Source organism: Vidua macroura, chromosome 1 (assembly GCF_024509145.1).
Source record: "Vidua macroura isolate BioBank_ID:100142 chromosome 1, ASM2450914v1, whole genome shotgun sequence".
Classification (NCBI taxonomy): domain Eukaryota; kingdom Metazoa; phylum Chordata; class Aves; order Passeriformes; family Viduidae; genus Vidua; species Vidua macroura.
Window position 1 is genome coordinate 3,022,877 of NC_071571.1, and position 14,632 is coordinate 3,037,508.

The 14,632-nt window shown below is 44.3% G+C and overlaps 1 protein-coding gene across 1 annotated transcript in view; it reads right to left on the bottom strand.

The window, feature by feature from the left end:
* The window catches only part of VIPR1 (vasoactive intestinal peptide receptor 1), a 100,453-nt gene that overhangs the window by 4,501 nt on the left and 81,320 nt on the right, over positions 1–14,632 (bottom strand). Inside the window, exons 7-10 of the mRNA XM_053996694.1 lie at positions 12,240–12,393; positions 9,729–9,789; positions 7,364–7,433; positions 3,558–3,649 (exon numbers count right to left, since the gene is read on the bottom strand). Coding sequence (XP_053852669.1) covers positions 3,558–3,649; positions 7,364–7,433; positions 9,729–9,789; positions 12,240–12,393 — 377 coding nt within the window. The remainder of the gene's footprint in view (positions 1–3,557; positions 3,650–7,363; positions 7,434–9,728; positions 9,790–12,239; positions 12,394–14,632) is intronic.

Genomic DNA, 14,632 nt, shown 5'->3' on the forward strand with positions numbered 1-14,632 from the left:
CAGCAAATATCAGCAATGGCTTTGCAGAGATCTCTCCTCTCTCCCCCCTCTCTGAGGAACATCAGCCTAGAGAAGGAGATGTGGGGCTACCTTTGTGTCCTGCATGGACAGAGATGCTGTTTGCTACCTCCAGTGGATTAGAAAATTTTATCTTATCATTGCAGACAACACTGGGGCCTTAATTACAATATTTTCCCTCCTGGCTGGACTGTGGTGATGAAAAGGACATTAATGACAAAACCTGAGCTCCCTCCTCCAATTTGCACACCTCACACAAGTCTCTTGCTCCCAACACTGAGCTTCACCAGATACTGAGTTTTAGATTTTATTTTGGCATCAAGGCAAGGGCTCTGTGATGCTTAAAAAGACTCCACCACCTAAACACTGCACTCAGGAAAATCATCACCCAGTCCCAGTGTAATTGCTCGCAGGAAGCTCAAGCCTGGCTGTGCAGGAGGCAGAACTGCTTGGGGGATTGTCTGTCTAAAGCTGGTTAAATCTGCTGGAAACCATGGATTCTCAAACCCTCATTACTCTGATTCCCAGCACACCCCCGACCTCCCCTCTCTGGCAGGTACACGTGGTGACAGGTAATTTTGGGAGAACACGTGTCCATTAACCTGCATGGAACCTGCTCCTGTCCTTGGGAGTGGGAAAGAGTGAACCAACATTTCAGTCACGCTCCCTGAAATCATAATGGAAAAGTTACTCAGAGGACTTTAATGACAATATTGATCCACAGACGTGGACAGAATGGAGAGATGAATTTTGCTCAAGTTTTTTGTTGCAGAAGACAAATTCTATTTGCCTGAAATATTGCTGTCCCATTCTTGCACATGTCCCTGTCATTTCCACAAAACTGTTTTGGGAGACTTGTTTTTAGAGCTTCCTGTAGATGAAAGCCCAGTTCCCTGTCTGCAGCATTAATGAGGGAGTCAGCAGCACACCTGAGCTTCCAGCCTGCAGCTAAGCTCAGACCTTTTGGAATTGAACAATGCTGTCAGCACGTCAGCAGGCTGTGTGTGTAGAAAATAAACAATATAAAATACACATGAGAAGGAGGGAGAAATGCAAATGAGATATCCAGGATGCTGTTAGTTTAAAACAGATTTGTCTCAGATTTGGCAGGAGGGATGCACACAGAATCACAGAGGCATTTGGCTGGGAAAGACCTCCCAGACCATCGAGTCCAAGCTGTGCCTGATGCCCACCTTGTCCCCAGCCCAGAGCACTGAGTGCCACGTCCAGGCCTTCCTTGGACACCTCCAGGGATGGAGAGCACAAACCTCCCTGGGCAGCCCCTTCCAAAGCTTCACAACCCTTTTGGTGAAGAAATTCCTCCTGATGTCCAACCTGAACATCTCCAGGCACAACTTGAGGCCATTTCCTCTCATCCTGTCACTTGTTGCCTGGGAGAAGAGCCCAGTCCCCATCTGGCTCCAACCTCCTTTCAGGGAGTTGTGGAGAGCAATAGGGTCACCATGAGCCTCCTCTTCTCCAGGCTAAACACCCCCAGCTCCCTCGACATTTCAGCAGCAGTTTTCTGCTAAGAACTATTGGGTCCTGCAGTCAAACCCCAGAAGCCTCCACAGATTACTGTCTAAAAGTAAAAATCTTAGGACCACGCTGAGAATTCGCCTTGGTGGGGTCCAGCCTTCAGTTTCAGACAATTAATATTTGTTTCCACAGGAAAGTGTGATGTCTTGTACCTACTGCCTGAATTCAGTCAACAGAGTTTTCCAGATGTCCCAGCCAGATGTGGCTGGTCACCAGGTGCTACTGTACAAGGGGACAAGTGTCCCATAGGTCCTATGTCCTGTCTGGCAGGTCCGTGCAAGCATTGGAAGTGTCCTAAAGCACCTCACGTGGCTTGCAAACCTAAAATTTTAGGGCCAGGTTGGAAGGAGGCCATGGCAGGGGGTTGGAACTGGATGAGCTTTAAGGTCCCTCCCAACCAAAAATGTTGCAGGATTCTATGCTTTTGTGAAGTGATTCAATCTCCAGTGGAACTGAGCCATTTTTCCAGGTGGTGAAGGAAGGTGAGGATCTGTAGATGTCAGGACCAGTTGTCCTTCAGCAGAACCCCCTGTTGAGCAGGTCAGTGAGGGGAAATCTGTGTTTTACCAACATGCCCTACGTTTGTTTACAAGACAAAAAGGGCTTTCTTGACTGCTCCACCTCCCTGGAAAATGTGTCCTGAGCCCAAAGCCCAGCATGACCTCTGAGGTAATCTGGGCATAACTCATCAGGTGCACGTTGGCAGCACTTGTGCTGAGGTGAACAGGAGCCAGCAGTGCCAGGACGCTGCTCAGTACTAGAAGGTACTTAAATATGCTGATTTAATCTGTGCACCTGCTGCAAAGCTGGTGGGCAAAGATAAAATTCCCAGTTGGAAATCCAGAAGGGCAGGTGGTAGAAAGCACAGGGTCTGGTAATGCAGGTGCCTTGTGATGACAGAAAAATAGGTAATTGGCTTTGGCTGCTGCCAGGAAAATTAAGGTCAAAACCTGGCATTTCCTTTCATAAATCTGAGAATCTCTCGAGGTAGATGAAATGAATAATTCACCATCACCAGAGAGAAAGTCTCAGTGCCCTGGCTGGGCAGGATTTAAGGAACATATTGTTACTTTTTTCCATCCTGCAGGAAGATGAAGTGAGATTTTTCAGGGTACCCAAAAGCACATCTCCCTCCAAAGACAAAGATTTACAAGCAGTGACCATGCAGACACTAGACTCTTTTCATTTAATTCTTTTCTAGGAAACATTTACTAAATATCCAGGATAGCTGAAAAGCGGAGCCAGAACAGTGGGAAGAGTCAAAAATAACCCGGTCTGGACTTTTATTTTATTTGCATTGAAGCCAGAATAAATCTATGCAGATAGACATTTCTTTCACTCTTAAAATACTGCAGCTAAGACCAGCCTTGGCCACTGAGAGATGTTGATCTCTCTGGCATGTTGTTAATTATATATAAAGCCCCATTAAGGTCAACCTCATATCCCTGGAATAAAAGTATTAAGTCAAGTAAAACTTCTAAGTCAGTGATTCTTCTCAACAGAGCAGAGAAATGTATTGAGTTAATCCAATCTTGTTTAGAGATCTCTTTTAGGATGAGGAAAATTTGTTATAGATCCTACTGAATGGTATTTTTCTAGATCTCTCCTTTAAAACTGAGGGTCAGGGAAAAAAGCCTGTACACTGAGAGCAACTTTTTGTTTTCCATCAGGGTCCTTCTGCCTTCAGAATCCAATAAATATTAAATGATCAAAGAAAAATTATATTTGGTTTCATGATCATTATTATTACTCTCATTTCTTCATCATTAATCCCGGAAGAAATCCCTCTCACCTGCCACAAACTGCCATAAAACCTGCCCAGCTCTTTTAGCAAATGCTCAATTTCCTGATTTCTAATCTGCTTTAAGCAATTAAAATTAATTGATTTTGATCAGTGCAGACAGACGTAATCACGAAACAAGACGCAATAACGAACTATCAAGCAGCCAGGCCAGTTTCCCAAAAAACACAGGATAGGCTTGGAAAAGTCTGGCACTTACGAATATTGGCTGGTTTCGTTGTGCCCAACATCTGGGGAATGCAGCTTCTGGACTAAGATACGGATGATGCAGATGAAGAGGATGAAGTTCACCTGTGGAGATGGGAAGAGAGGGGTAAAACATCAGCATTTTTCTCCAGGGAAAAGAGCCCACCGCTAGAGGGGAATTCCTCTCACTGGAATGGTTTTTGCCATGGAAGGAGCTGCCGTTTAACAAGCCATGAGCGGAGAGAACCCCGCTCGGGGGGGGCGGGGAGCACAGGGGAAACCGACACAGGATGGCATCTTGGGCCTGACATCAGCCTGCTTGGGACTTCGTGTCATACATCCCAAGTATGATGATGTCAAGCCCATCGAGCACAGCTCCGCACGACGTCCTGCTGCGCGCGCGGGAGGGAGCCGCGGCGCCCGGCGGCTCGCGAGGCGGTGACATGGGACCGGCTGCCGAGCGTGGTGAGCCAGGGAAACCAAACCAAAGCACGAAGCAGGATCCACTCCAGCTGGCCTATTTGATGCCGTAGGATTTAGCTTTTATGTTTCTCAGATCCTGTACTGCTTTAGGGTACAGCTCTGAAACTCCATAGCCTGTCAGCTGCTGTTCTCCCGCTGTATTCAGACAAAACAATTCCTCTCTGGGCCTGAAACTCAAGGACACCTGACTGTATCAGGCCCTGAAAAGTATAAACAAAAGTGAACAAACTGGGGGTATATGACTTCATTACCTTAAGCTGTAATTGGAGGATTTGATGCCTCAGGTTTTAGCTTTTTTTTTTTTTTTTTTCAGATTCTGTGCTACTTTAGTGTGTGTCTCTGGGTTTCATATAAGGGGATGGTGAGCTCTCTTCACAGAGCAGGGAGACAAAACAATTCCTTCTCTAGCTGAGGACCAAGGACAAATGATCCAAATCTCAGGCCCAAGAGGAAAAACAAGATGGGCCGAAGAGAGAAAAAAATGGAGGATGGCACTTCATGGGCTGGAGCTGTGGTTGGGCAATTAATTCCAATATGCAAATGGAGCAGAACTTATAATAACGTGAGATCTTGTGACCAAGCCCTCTTTTGTTTCCATCTTGGAGCCATCTGGGCAGAGCCACGACTGTGGCTCTGGTACTGCCAGGGTCTGGCCTTTGAAGACTTTTCAGTAAATATCCTCTTTATTCCCCTTAACTCTGCCCAGCCTCTGTTCCAGCTCCTTAAGGCATCAGTTTAGCCCTTTGGTATGTAAATGGACCAAACTTGTAACTGTATGAAAAACTCATGACCATCTTCCATCCTGGGTGTAGGCCCTCTTGGGGGCTTTTGACTGCCCAAGCTGAACCTATTGAAGGCCTTTAATTTATACCCACTTTTATTCTCTTAATCTTGTTTAGCCTCTGTTTCAGGCAGCCACTCCAAGCCACCATATTGGCCATGTTCTGTCTTGTGCAGCAAGGGACAGGCCTCACCAAAGCAGCGGGGAACGTTCCTTCCTGGCATGTTTGACCAGAGAAATCTGGCTGATACCCAGATTTTAGGTGGTTCTTTTCACCCCAAAATCTCACAGTGCTCTACCAATGTACTCAAGCATTGTGAACCTTATTTAACAGCAAGGGTGTAGAGCTAGGAATGGGAATGTCCTGATGGCATGAATTGAATGCAAATCTGCTTCTTTCAAGGTCCTCTCTGTTGACTCATCCTGTTACTCATGCAGCACAGACAGCAGAAAAGCAATAACAGATTCCTGGGGACTTAGTTCACTTTTAGTTTGGTGCAGAACCCCTTTCTTTATCCTTTCATGGTCAGTGAATGTGCAAATGATTCTCGTTTTTAGGGGCTCAGCAGCTGGAAGGGACTGTGTTAAACCAATAAAAAAATAGATTTTTTTTTTTTATTTTATTTTTATCCCTGTAAAAATAGATGATAAGATTTCTTCCAGCAATTCCTACACTTATCACAACAATAGATTAATGAAACAGACTGAAGCCCATCTCTCAAATAGACACTCTTTTTTTCAAAGCCTATGAGTGATTGGATATCCATTGCATTTCTTGGTTATAATGCATTGCTTAATCACTTCTTACCTATCCTGAGCAGATTTTCATAGTTTCTGTTTGTATTTATTTCCTCGAAAAAATGGTTTATGTGTCTGATTTGGTGGGAAGTGAAATTTATTAGTCCAAATGAGCATTATCTAGATCAACTACACTAATAAGCATTGATAACACACAAGCTGCTGCAAGGAAGGCAAGAATGGAACAATTAATAAATTAACAAATTCTGACTGTGTTGGCTTGGAGTGATCAAGAGCAAACACAGAGTGGAGTGTAACATGTGGGCTCGGTATAACCTTGGAATTCCATGGCAGAAGAGACAGGAATCAGGATGTTGGAGAAGTTGTTTAGATGATTTTTTTATCCCTAGAGTATAACCAAAGGTAATCAATGTGTTCCAGTGCTTAACACCTTGTACACAAGATATATCTCATGTACCTTAAAGATCTTATAGATCTTGTCTATGTATTTCTTCCTTACACTGAGATACCAGCTGTATTCCCATGGATTTGGAGGAAATGCTGCATTACCCCCTGGAGAAACCTGCTGTTCATCAGCCAGTGGCCATCATGCCCTTCCTTTAGGACAGATTTATAGGATATCTGCTGAAGGAAAATCAGGAAATGCTGGGTAAATTCTGTTTGGCAATGAGGATAAGATTTATTGGCCAACAGAAAATACAGACCCATTGATCTGAGGAGAATAAAAGGGTGTGTTTTTTGACTGAAAGCTTATCTCAGGAATGGGAAAATGCTATCTATAGCTTTCCAGGATGATATAAATATTTGGAGATGTGTCATCTAAGTACTATATTTCTTTCCAGTGAGGTAAACAGAGCAAGATGTCATTATTGAAACTTTCAGTCTGGAATCCCTGCATGATAAATGTCACAGAAAAAAAAAAAAAAAAAAGTCTAAAAAAAGTCTTCTTGTAAAAGTCATAATGTACATGGAATAATAATTGATTTGATTTATGTTGCTGCTTTTTTTTTTTTTTTTTTTTTTTTTTTCCTTTCCACATCCTTGACTTCATTTAAGAAAACCCAAAATTAAGTTTAACTCCAGTTCATTTGATTTTAAGGTTTGGATCCATGCCCAACAGAGCAATGTTCAACAAGGGTGGAAGGACCCAGAGCTCCTGAGAAGTGTTCTGGTTGCTATGGTCAGAATTGATCATATCCAGAGAATTAAAATAAAACACTTCTGTTGATTTTTCTGTAAATTAGCCAAACTCCTCTAGAAATTTCTCCAAAAATACACAGCTGGAATGCAAATCTGTACTGCATGCAAGAGGCAAACTCCTGAGGGAATTCATGGTAGGACTGATGTTAATTTGTACTGCTGACATCTACAACTGAACAAGTCATCCTGGTCAGCTCAGAGAAACAAAACCACCTCTAGCATGGGTCATCTGATGGAATTCAGGCACCCACTGCTTCCTGAGGCAAAATGAGCCTTTCCTGGATGTCCAACCACCTTCCTCCATCTCCCATGGCCACCCCAACAAGGAGATGGAGGTGGTCAAAGCTACATCAAGTGAGCTCCACCCTGGTGGCCTGGTCACTCAAACTCCTCCCGTGGTCAGTGCTGCAGGTGAGGGGATTTATCTGGAGGAGGAATTTCCTCATCTTAAAGCAGATGTTCAGTGCACAGTGGGATTTTACCTGGCAGTGCATTTTCCATGGACATTTACAGGACACTTCTCAACACCCCTTCACCCCCTCCCCAGACAGGACTAAAGATGGCTTTGCAGCCAGCAGAACATGCTGATACTTTACCAAAATAGACACCAAAATAGGAGTTTTAATGATCCACCAGAATGGGGATTCCACTATTTCCTCCCAGCACCTAAAAAGAAACAAAGCCAGACTTAAAACATCAAGCACAGCAAGCAAGCAGCTCTGTAAGCTTCTCAGCTTTCCCTAAAAGCTACATTTTGCTAGGCTGGGTTGTGTGAAGAGGACTAAACTGAATGTGAATGGACTGGGAATGGCCAAAACTTGCTTTGCAGTGGCTGTGAGCACTGGTAGGTACCAAATATCCCAGATTTAATGCCTTTTTTTTTTTTCCCTTAGCCATGGAATGGGCTGGAGGATGTTAAGCAGAGTGAACATGGGGGAGGATGATGATTTTCTTAATTTCTCCTACACTGAGCTCTGCTGCAGGGAAATTCTATGAAAATCTATCAAAATCTATGAAAAGATTCACCAGGGCTCCAGTGTTCTCCACCATCCTGGATGGAGGGGGTTTGATAAGCACAGAGCAATTGGCACCAGCAGAAAAAAACACCACCAGCAGAAGAAAACCCCATCACATCCTTCTGAAAAAAATCCCAGCCAGTGGTGGGGTTAGTGCCATTAAATCCAGCAAGCTGCACCTGAGCTATGCATGGAGTTAGAAAAGTCCCCAGGGTCCAGGGTGGGATTTATTTCATCCTGAAGCCAGAGCTGTCTGCACACACCACCCCTCACCCGGGACTGCATTCTAAAGCCAACGAGGAAACGAGAGGACAGGACTGATGTGGGAATGACTGATATTGCTTGGGACACATTTATCTGCACAGTCAGGTGATAGAAGGTGCATTTTTAGGAAAGCATTCATGGAAATTGGGCTGCTTTAGTGTAAGAATAGATTAGTGGAGCCTACTGCAGACAATTTCACCCAGATTCAGCTCCTCTAATTCCAAATGTTGGCAGGGAAGGCAGTAGGAGATGAAGAGAGGCACTTTTAGGGCACAGTTCTTAAGACCTATTTTAAGCATCAAACTTTAGGATGATAAAAATTGCACTCCATGGGTTACACTGTCTAAATCTGCCCTAACTCTACAGGGAAATGAAGCAAATTTCTCACATACAGATGCTTCCAGTTAGGTGTATCCTGCTTTTTCATTTAAAATTAAAGTGGCCCTAATTATGTCTAGTGCACTTCATTTTTGAAATAAATTGAGACAGTCTGAATAAAGGTCACTTTCACTTGGAGTTAGAATGTTAAATAAATTCTTAGTGTTGTTTAACCAATCTTACCTAATTAGGGTTTATTTAATCTGGATTAATTTCCTGTAATTTTTCTCTGCAGGTAATGAAAAAAAAAAATCTGTGTTAGGTATTAATATATTCTGTAAATTCATGCTCTGTTTTACTCAGCACAAAAATGTAGGGCTTTAAAGCCTCCAGAAAACGCAAAGAATTCCGTATTTTTTATTAAGAATTTTTGGAGCTGAATGGGAATATATAGTAAGAAAAACTGGTATCCAGAATGGTTAAATCCTCCTGTCCCTGTCTCATTGTAGAGGCTATTTATTAACAGAGTAAATAAGGTCAGTTTTATGCAGATAGAGTGAAACCATAAAGGAAGTGAGTAGCAGCCCTCAGGAAATGTGCTGGCATGACTATAAATCAAAAATGCAGTGAGAAATCTGAGCTGCTTCTCGTAGTGAGAAAGGGGCAAATCAGGACACATTTGGAGGGGAAGAATGCATGGGAGAAAATGGACTTAACTCCAGGATGCCAATGCAAGAAGTGAGGGAATGCACACTGAGGGCAGAATAAGCACTTGATTCTGCATCTCTCTGGGGTGTTTTCCTATAAAACCCTTTCCAATTTGCTTGAATAAAAGCAAGAATGAGAATTTCAGGATCAAATCCTCTTTACTTGCACACGTCCTTGGATAACTCTGGTGTCTGCTCATTTTCTTAGCTGCATTCTATCTGCTTCTTATACAAAATATCAAAGGCTGCTGCTAGTTTAAAAGGAATGAAGAATAGATCCTAAAATCTGCTTGAGAAAAAAAAAAAAAAATTAGCCTTTTCCTATGGGAGAGAATTGGGTGTGTTTATAAATTCCCTGCTGCATGTTTAGTGTCAGTTCTGCAGGGTGCAAAGCTCTGCTCTGAGCACGGGGCCAAATGCAACCATCAAGGTCTGCTCACAAATTCCCTGCAAATATCCTGACCAAGGCACTGGGAAGTAAAAAGGGGGAGTGATTGGCCTAAAATGACATTTCAGAGAGACCTTGGAGTGTTTCTTGGTGGCAGGGGAGAGGTGCCACTGCTGCTGGGTTTTGGGTTGCCAAGGCTGCAGGGCTTTCCTTGGCCATAGAGGAAAGCAGATTTAGAAAGGAAAGGTAATGGAGTGCACAGGCTTACCCAACATCAAAAAAGTAAATCCTGACAATAGTCCAGGCAGTGATGAACACGGAGGGGGCACCTGAGGAGAGAAGAAATGGTGTTGCTGTCAGAAATCATGATCAAATGGTTACTTGATTTCATTACCAGATTATTTAAAATCTACCTCATTTTTCAGGGCTGTTCTCCCTCTCTCTCCTGAGTGATTGAGGGGATGCCTTCCCTCAGGGGTGGGAAAATACTTCACATTTTCAACCCTCACATGCCAAACTGGCAACGTTGGCTTTCCCTCCCTGTGGCCATGCAAGATCAACTCTCTGGAACTGCTCCCAGCACGTTGATATTCCTGTTGCAGTGCCCAGAAAAGCCTTCCAGGGGTGAAATGCAAGGAACAGGGATCACTTGAGCCACCTACAGTGTGGACACCTGTACCTAAGGAGGTCACCACAGGCCCTCCTTAGCACCAAGGGGCAGAATTGTGTGTTTCTCACACACAGGTCACCCAGCTAAATGACCTGTGTACTAAACAACGTTAAATGTTTCATTTAGAACAATAAAAATGAAATATCCCTGGACTCTTTTGCCCTGTAAGGGAGCCTGGAGTGCCAAGTTCACACACAGCTGTCTGTAGCTGGCCAGGTGAAGCTGCCTCTGCTCCTAACTCCATGGTTAGGGTGGTCTTGTCCCATCCTTGAGCTGGCTCTTTTCTCTCTCTTATCTTTGACAGGATTTAGGTTGGAAATACTCCAGGAAGGACACGCCTCTTTGCTCTGTGTTACTCACAGATTGTGTACACTTTATCCCCAGTGATTTCCAAGTGCAATGGTACTAAACCCAGTAAAAGCTGGGATTAGCACATCCAAATTATTAATTCACGCACAATCCATCCCTGGTGCTCTTGCAAATGATGACTGAAAAGCCAAAAGTCCCCTCAAGCACTTGCCATGCTCTGGAATTGCCCTTCTGCAGCCAAGCAACCTCAGGACACATTAGGAGTGCAAGAAATTTCCTTTGATTTTAATCGTTACCTTCGTGCACTTTTCTTTAAAACCTGCCAGCTCTCCAGTGCTGAAATAAAGAATATCTGGAGCACAAGGTGAGTTTAACAAAGGTCTGACCTGAGTAACTGAAACGAGACCTGCTCCTATCACCCCTCCTTCTGCCCAGAGCATGGAGAATTATCTCTCCTTTGCAGTGTGAAGCCGAGAGTAGCTCCTGTCACTTTCAATGGAAGTTACTCCATGGATAATTGAGCAAATCCTGAGTTCTGACATGTCCCTGGGCATGGCACAATTTTATTTTACCTTTTCTTCTCAAGATTCTTCCCTGCTCTTATTATTTCTCAGTTTCAGCTATTGAGAGCAGGCAGTAGAAAGTTATTTGCTTACTTAAATAGAAATCTTCAGCTAAATGGCATGAAGGGGAAAAAAAGATCTCTGTTGCCTTTTTGGAGAAATAAAAGAAATTGTTCTGGTAGGATTAATTTGCATAAGTCAGCAATTCAGTTGTGAGTTGCTTTGTGAAGAGCTTAATTCTTTCTTCCTTACCATTTTTCTTATTTTATTTTTACTTATTTTATTTTGCTTTGCTTTTTCTTTTCTTTTCTTTTCTTTTCTTTTCTTTTCTTTTCTTTTCTTTTCTTTTCTTTTCAAAATATTTTATTTTATTTTAAAAATATTTTATTTTATTTTGTTTTCATTATATGATTTTAATTTACTTTTATTTGATGCATTTGAGACCAGATTTGCATTAAGGCTGGAGAAATCACCAAAGCAGTGAGCAGAAGGTTATCAGCATTAGCACACAGGTGATGGGATCTCAGGGCAGCTGGCTGGCCTGAATTCAGTGTCTGGTTCAGTCCAGGAGTTCTGCTTTGCTGGGATCCATCCTTACAATTTAAGGTGATGACATCAAATTCGGAATCCCAGTCAGGATCAAGGAATTCCTTCCCAATATCCATTCTAAATCTATTCTCTGTCAGTTTGAAGCCATTTCCTCTTGTCCTGTCCCTCCATCCCTTGTTCCCAGTCCCTCTCCAGCTCTTCTGGATCCCCTTTAGGCCCTGGAAGGGGCTCTGAGCTCTCCCTGGATCTTTCCCTTCTCCAGGTGAACATTCCCAGCTCTCCCAGCCTGGCTCCAGAGCAGAGGGGCTCCAGCCCTGGAGCAGCTCTGTGACCTCCTCTGGAGTTGCTCCAGCTGCTCCACATCCTTCTTATTTTGGGGACCCCATGGCTGGATGTATCTCTGCAGGTGGAGTCTCAGAGGAGGAGAGCAGAGGGACAGAATCACCTCCCTCAGCCTGCTGGTCACGCTCCTTTTGATGCAGCCCAGGGTTGCATCAGTTGGGTTTTTGGGCACGTTTTGAACTCGTGTCCAGCCTCTCATCCACCAGCCACTCCAAATCGTTCTTGGGACTTTAGGGGAAGCTGGGTGCTGTCTACAACACCTCTGCCCCACCTGAGCCCCCAGTTATCTGTGCTAAATTCCTGCTAAAAATGCCAGTCAGGATCCCCTCCTGGGGGAGATGCCTACCCCAGCCGATCAGGATGTACCACCAGAAATATTTCCTCTCTGAGAAGAAGGAGATGACCAGCAGGGTGTGAAGGTACAACCCCTCCACCAGCAGCCAGAAGAAGTTGGCCATGACACAGTACTGGAAGAAAACCATCATGGCCTTGCAGCCCACCTGGAAGAGAAGAAATGAACAGTGGTGAAGTGTTGGAACCCTGGCTGCTGAGAATTCCAGACTTTCTGTGCTGCCAGGCACTGACCCCCAGGAGAACTCTGCATTGACCTGAGGCCGTGGAGAAGCTTCCAAAATGGAATGACAGAACTGGGATTGTGGGGGTGGAGTTTGGATAGAAGTGTGTGATATCACAGGCTGGGAAACTCAGAGTTTAAGGTTTTAGAATACAGTGATATATATAAAGCAAGATGGAGGTTTTAAAGCAGAAGCTAGTCCTTCTTCACCTTCTTCTTCACGAGTTTAAGTAGTATTGTGTAATTAGATAAAAAAAATCTGCATTACAGACCACGAGTAGTTAGCTATTAAGTTAAAAGTAAAAATAACTTGTTTCATTTTTTTAATTAGACAATTATCCTTAAAAAAAACCTTATAAAGAAAAAGATACAGCTCCATTTTTGACTTATTAGAAAGAAGTACTACAAAACTCACACTTTATGAGACTGTAATGTAAATAAGAACTAATAAAACATTGGAGTCCAAACAAGAAATACCATCTCACACATTTAATCCCAACCTTATTAACAACAATAAAAAAAAACCCAAACCAAAAAATCCACATAGTGGTGCCTTGTGTGAGGAACTGCAGCACATTCCCACAGGAAGGAAATTTCCACCAAATTCCCAGTGACTCTTGCTCTGGGTGTACCTTTGGGATTGCTTTGTGCAGCACCTGAACTCCTTACAGAATTAATTTGGTGGTGAAAAGTCTACAAGAAGTTGCTGCTCTGTAGGAAAAGAAGGACTGGGAAATGTGTTTTTAAAATAAAGGCTGGGCAGGAGAAGCAGGGCAAGCACACAAAAGCATGCACAGGTTTTATTGCTCTGGAAGGGGAGAGATTTGAAAAGGGAAGGTGAATTGTTTACCTTCAGGAAATGAATAATTAAACACAGTAACTTGCTGTGTGGAGATTTCACTGCAGCACAGGTAATGGGAACAGTTCCCTTAGCAAAGAAATAAATACAAATGGAAATTTCTGACACTTAAGGGAAATTTCTGACACTTGGCACCCACTGCATCATTACACATCCTCGAGGTGCTGGCTCAGCAATTGCCCTGTTGCTTTCGGTGTGTCTGCCTGGGTGGTGACCTGCACTTTCTGGGGCAAGTGGTTGCTCTCACTCCCTGGTTGGGGACACTTCCCTGGCGTCCTGCACGTGTAGAAAGTTTAATTTAGAGCAACAATTTTAATTTAGAGCACCAGTGACAAGACCCCATTTTCCCCTCTACTCCTCTCCGGCTGAAAGCAGTTACTATGAAACACTGGTTAAAAGGAGAAGTGTGGAAAGAGTTTTTCCAATGCCACATGTTTTGGGGGGGACTGTCCCCACCCTCACCCCTAAACCCACCAGTGTGTGACCCTGGGGACCCTGATGGGCTCCTGATAACCAACTTGAGTGCACATCAGCTGCCTCCTGTGAGGCACAGCACAGACACAGCCTTGCTGAGGGGTGCTGACAGGGGAAGGTGGGGGCAGAGCAGGAGGTGAACTCCCTTCCAACTCAGAATATTCTGTGTGTGACTTCAGGGGCTGCCTGAAGGAGGGAAGGTGGCACAGGGCTGGGCTGGCAAAGCTGGGGATGCAGCAGCCTCATCCCGATGGCATCACCACACGTTTGGTTTCCCTCTGATTTTGTGTGCACGTGGCTGTAGGACGTTGCCACCCCTCCTTCCTTTCCCCCAAAGCCTGAGTGCCTGCTTGGTGTGTCTGCAGCCAGCAGGGATCTGTGTGTGAGTGAATTCCCTCATGGTTTCACTCTGGGGGTGTTTGGCCCTAATTCAGCAGCTCCCAGGGGAGGTTAAAGGGGGCAGATCTGCTGCATCTCAAACTGGAAAACACGGATTTCCTTTGGGGATTGTACACCAGGGCATCACTTCTGGATGGCTGCACTGAACTCATGGCAGAGGCAGGACACAGCACAAGGAGCTGCAAGGCTTCACAGGACAAGGGAAGGCTGCTCACAAGCAGTGCACGTGATTTCTGCCCAGCAGAAAAGGAAAGGAAATCCCTCAGGAAGGGATTTCCAGCCTGACTTTGCAGAGCTGTTGCTGTACAGAGAAAGCTGTGCTGAACTCAGGCTGTGGCAGCAGAAACTGCAGATCCAAGTCCATCCTCTCTTCTCCCAGCACTGGCAAACATCAATTTTGTGGCAGTCTCTGGCCCTAATTCCTCCCTTAAAG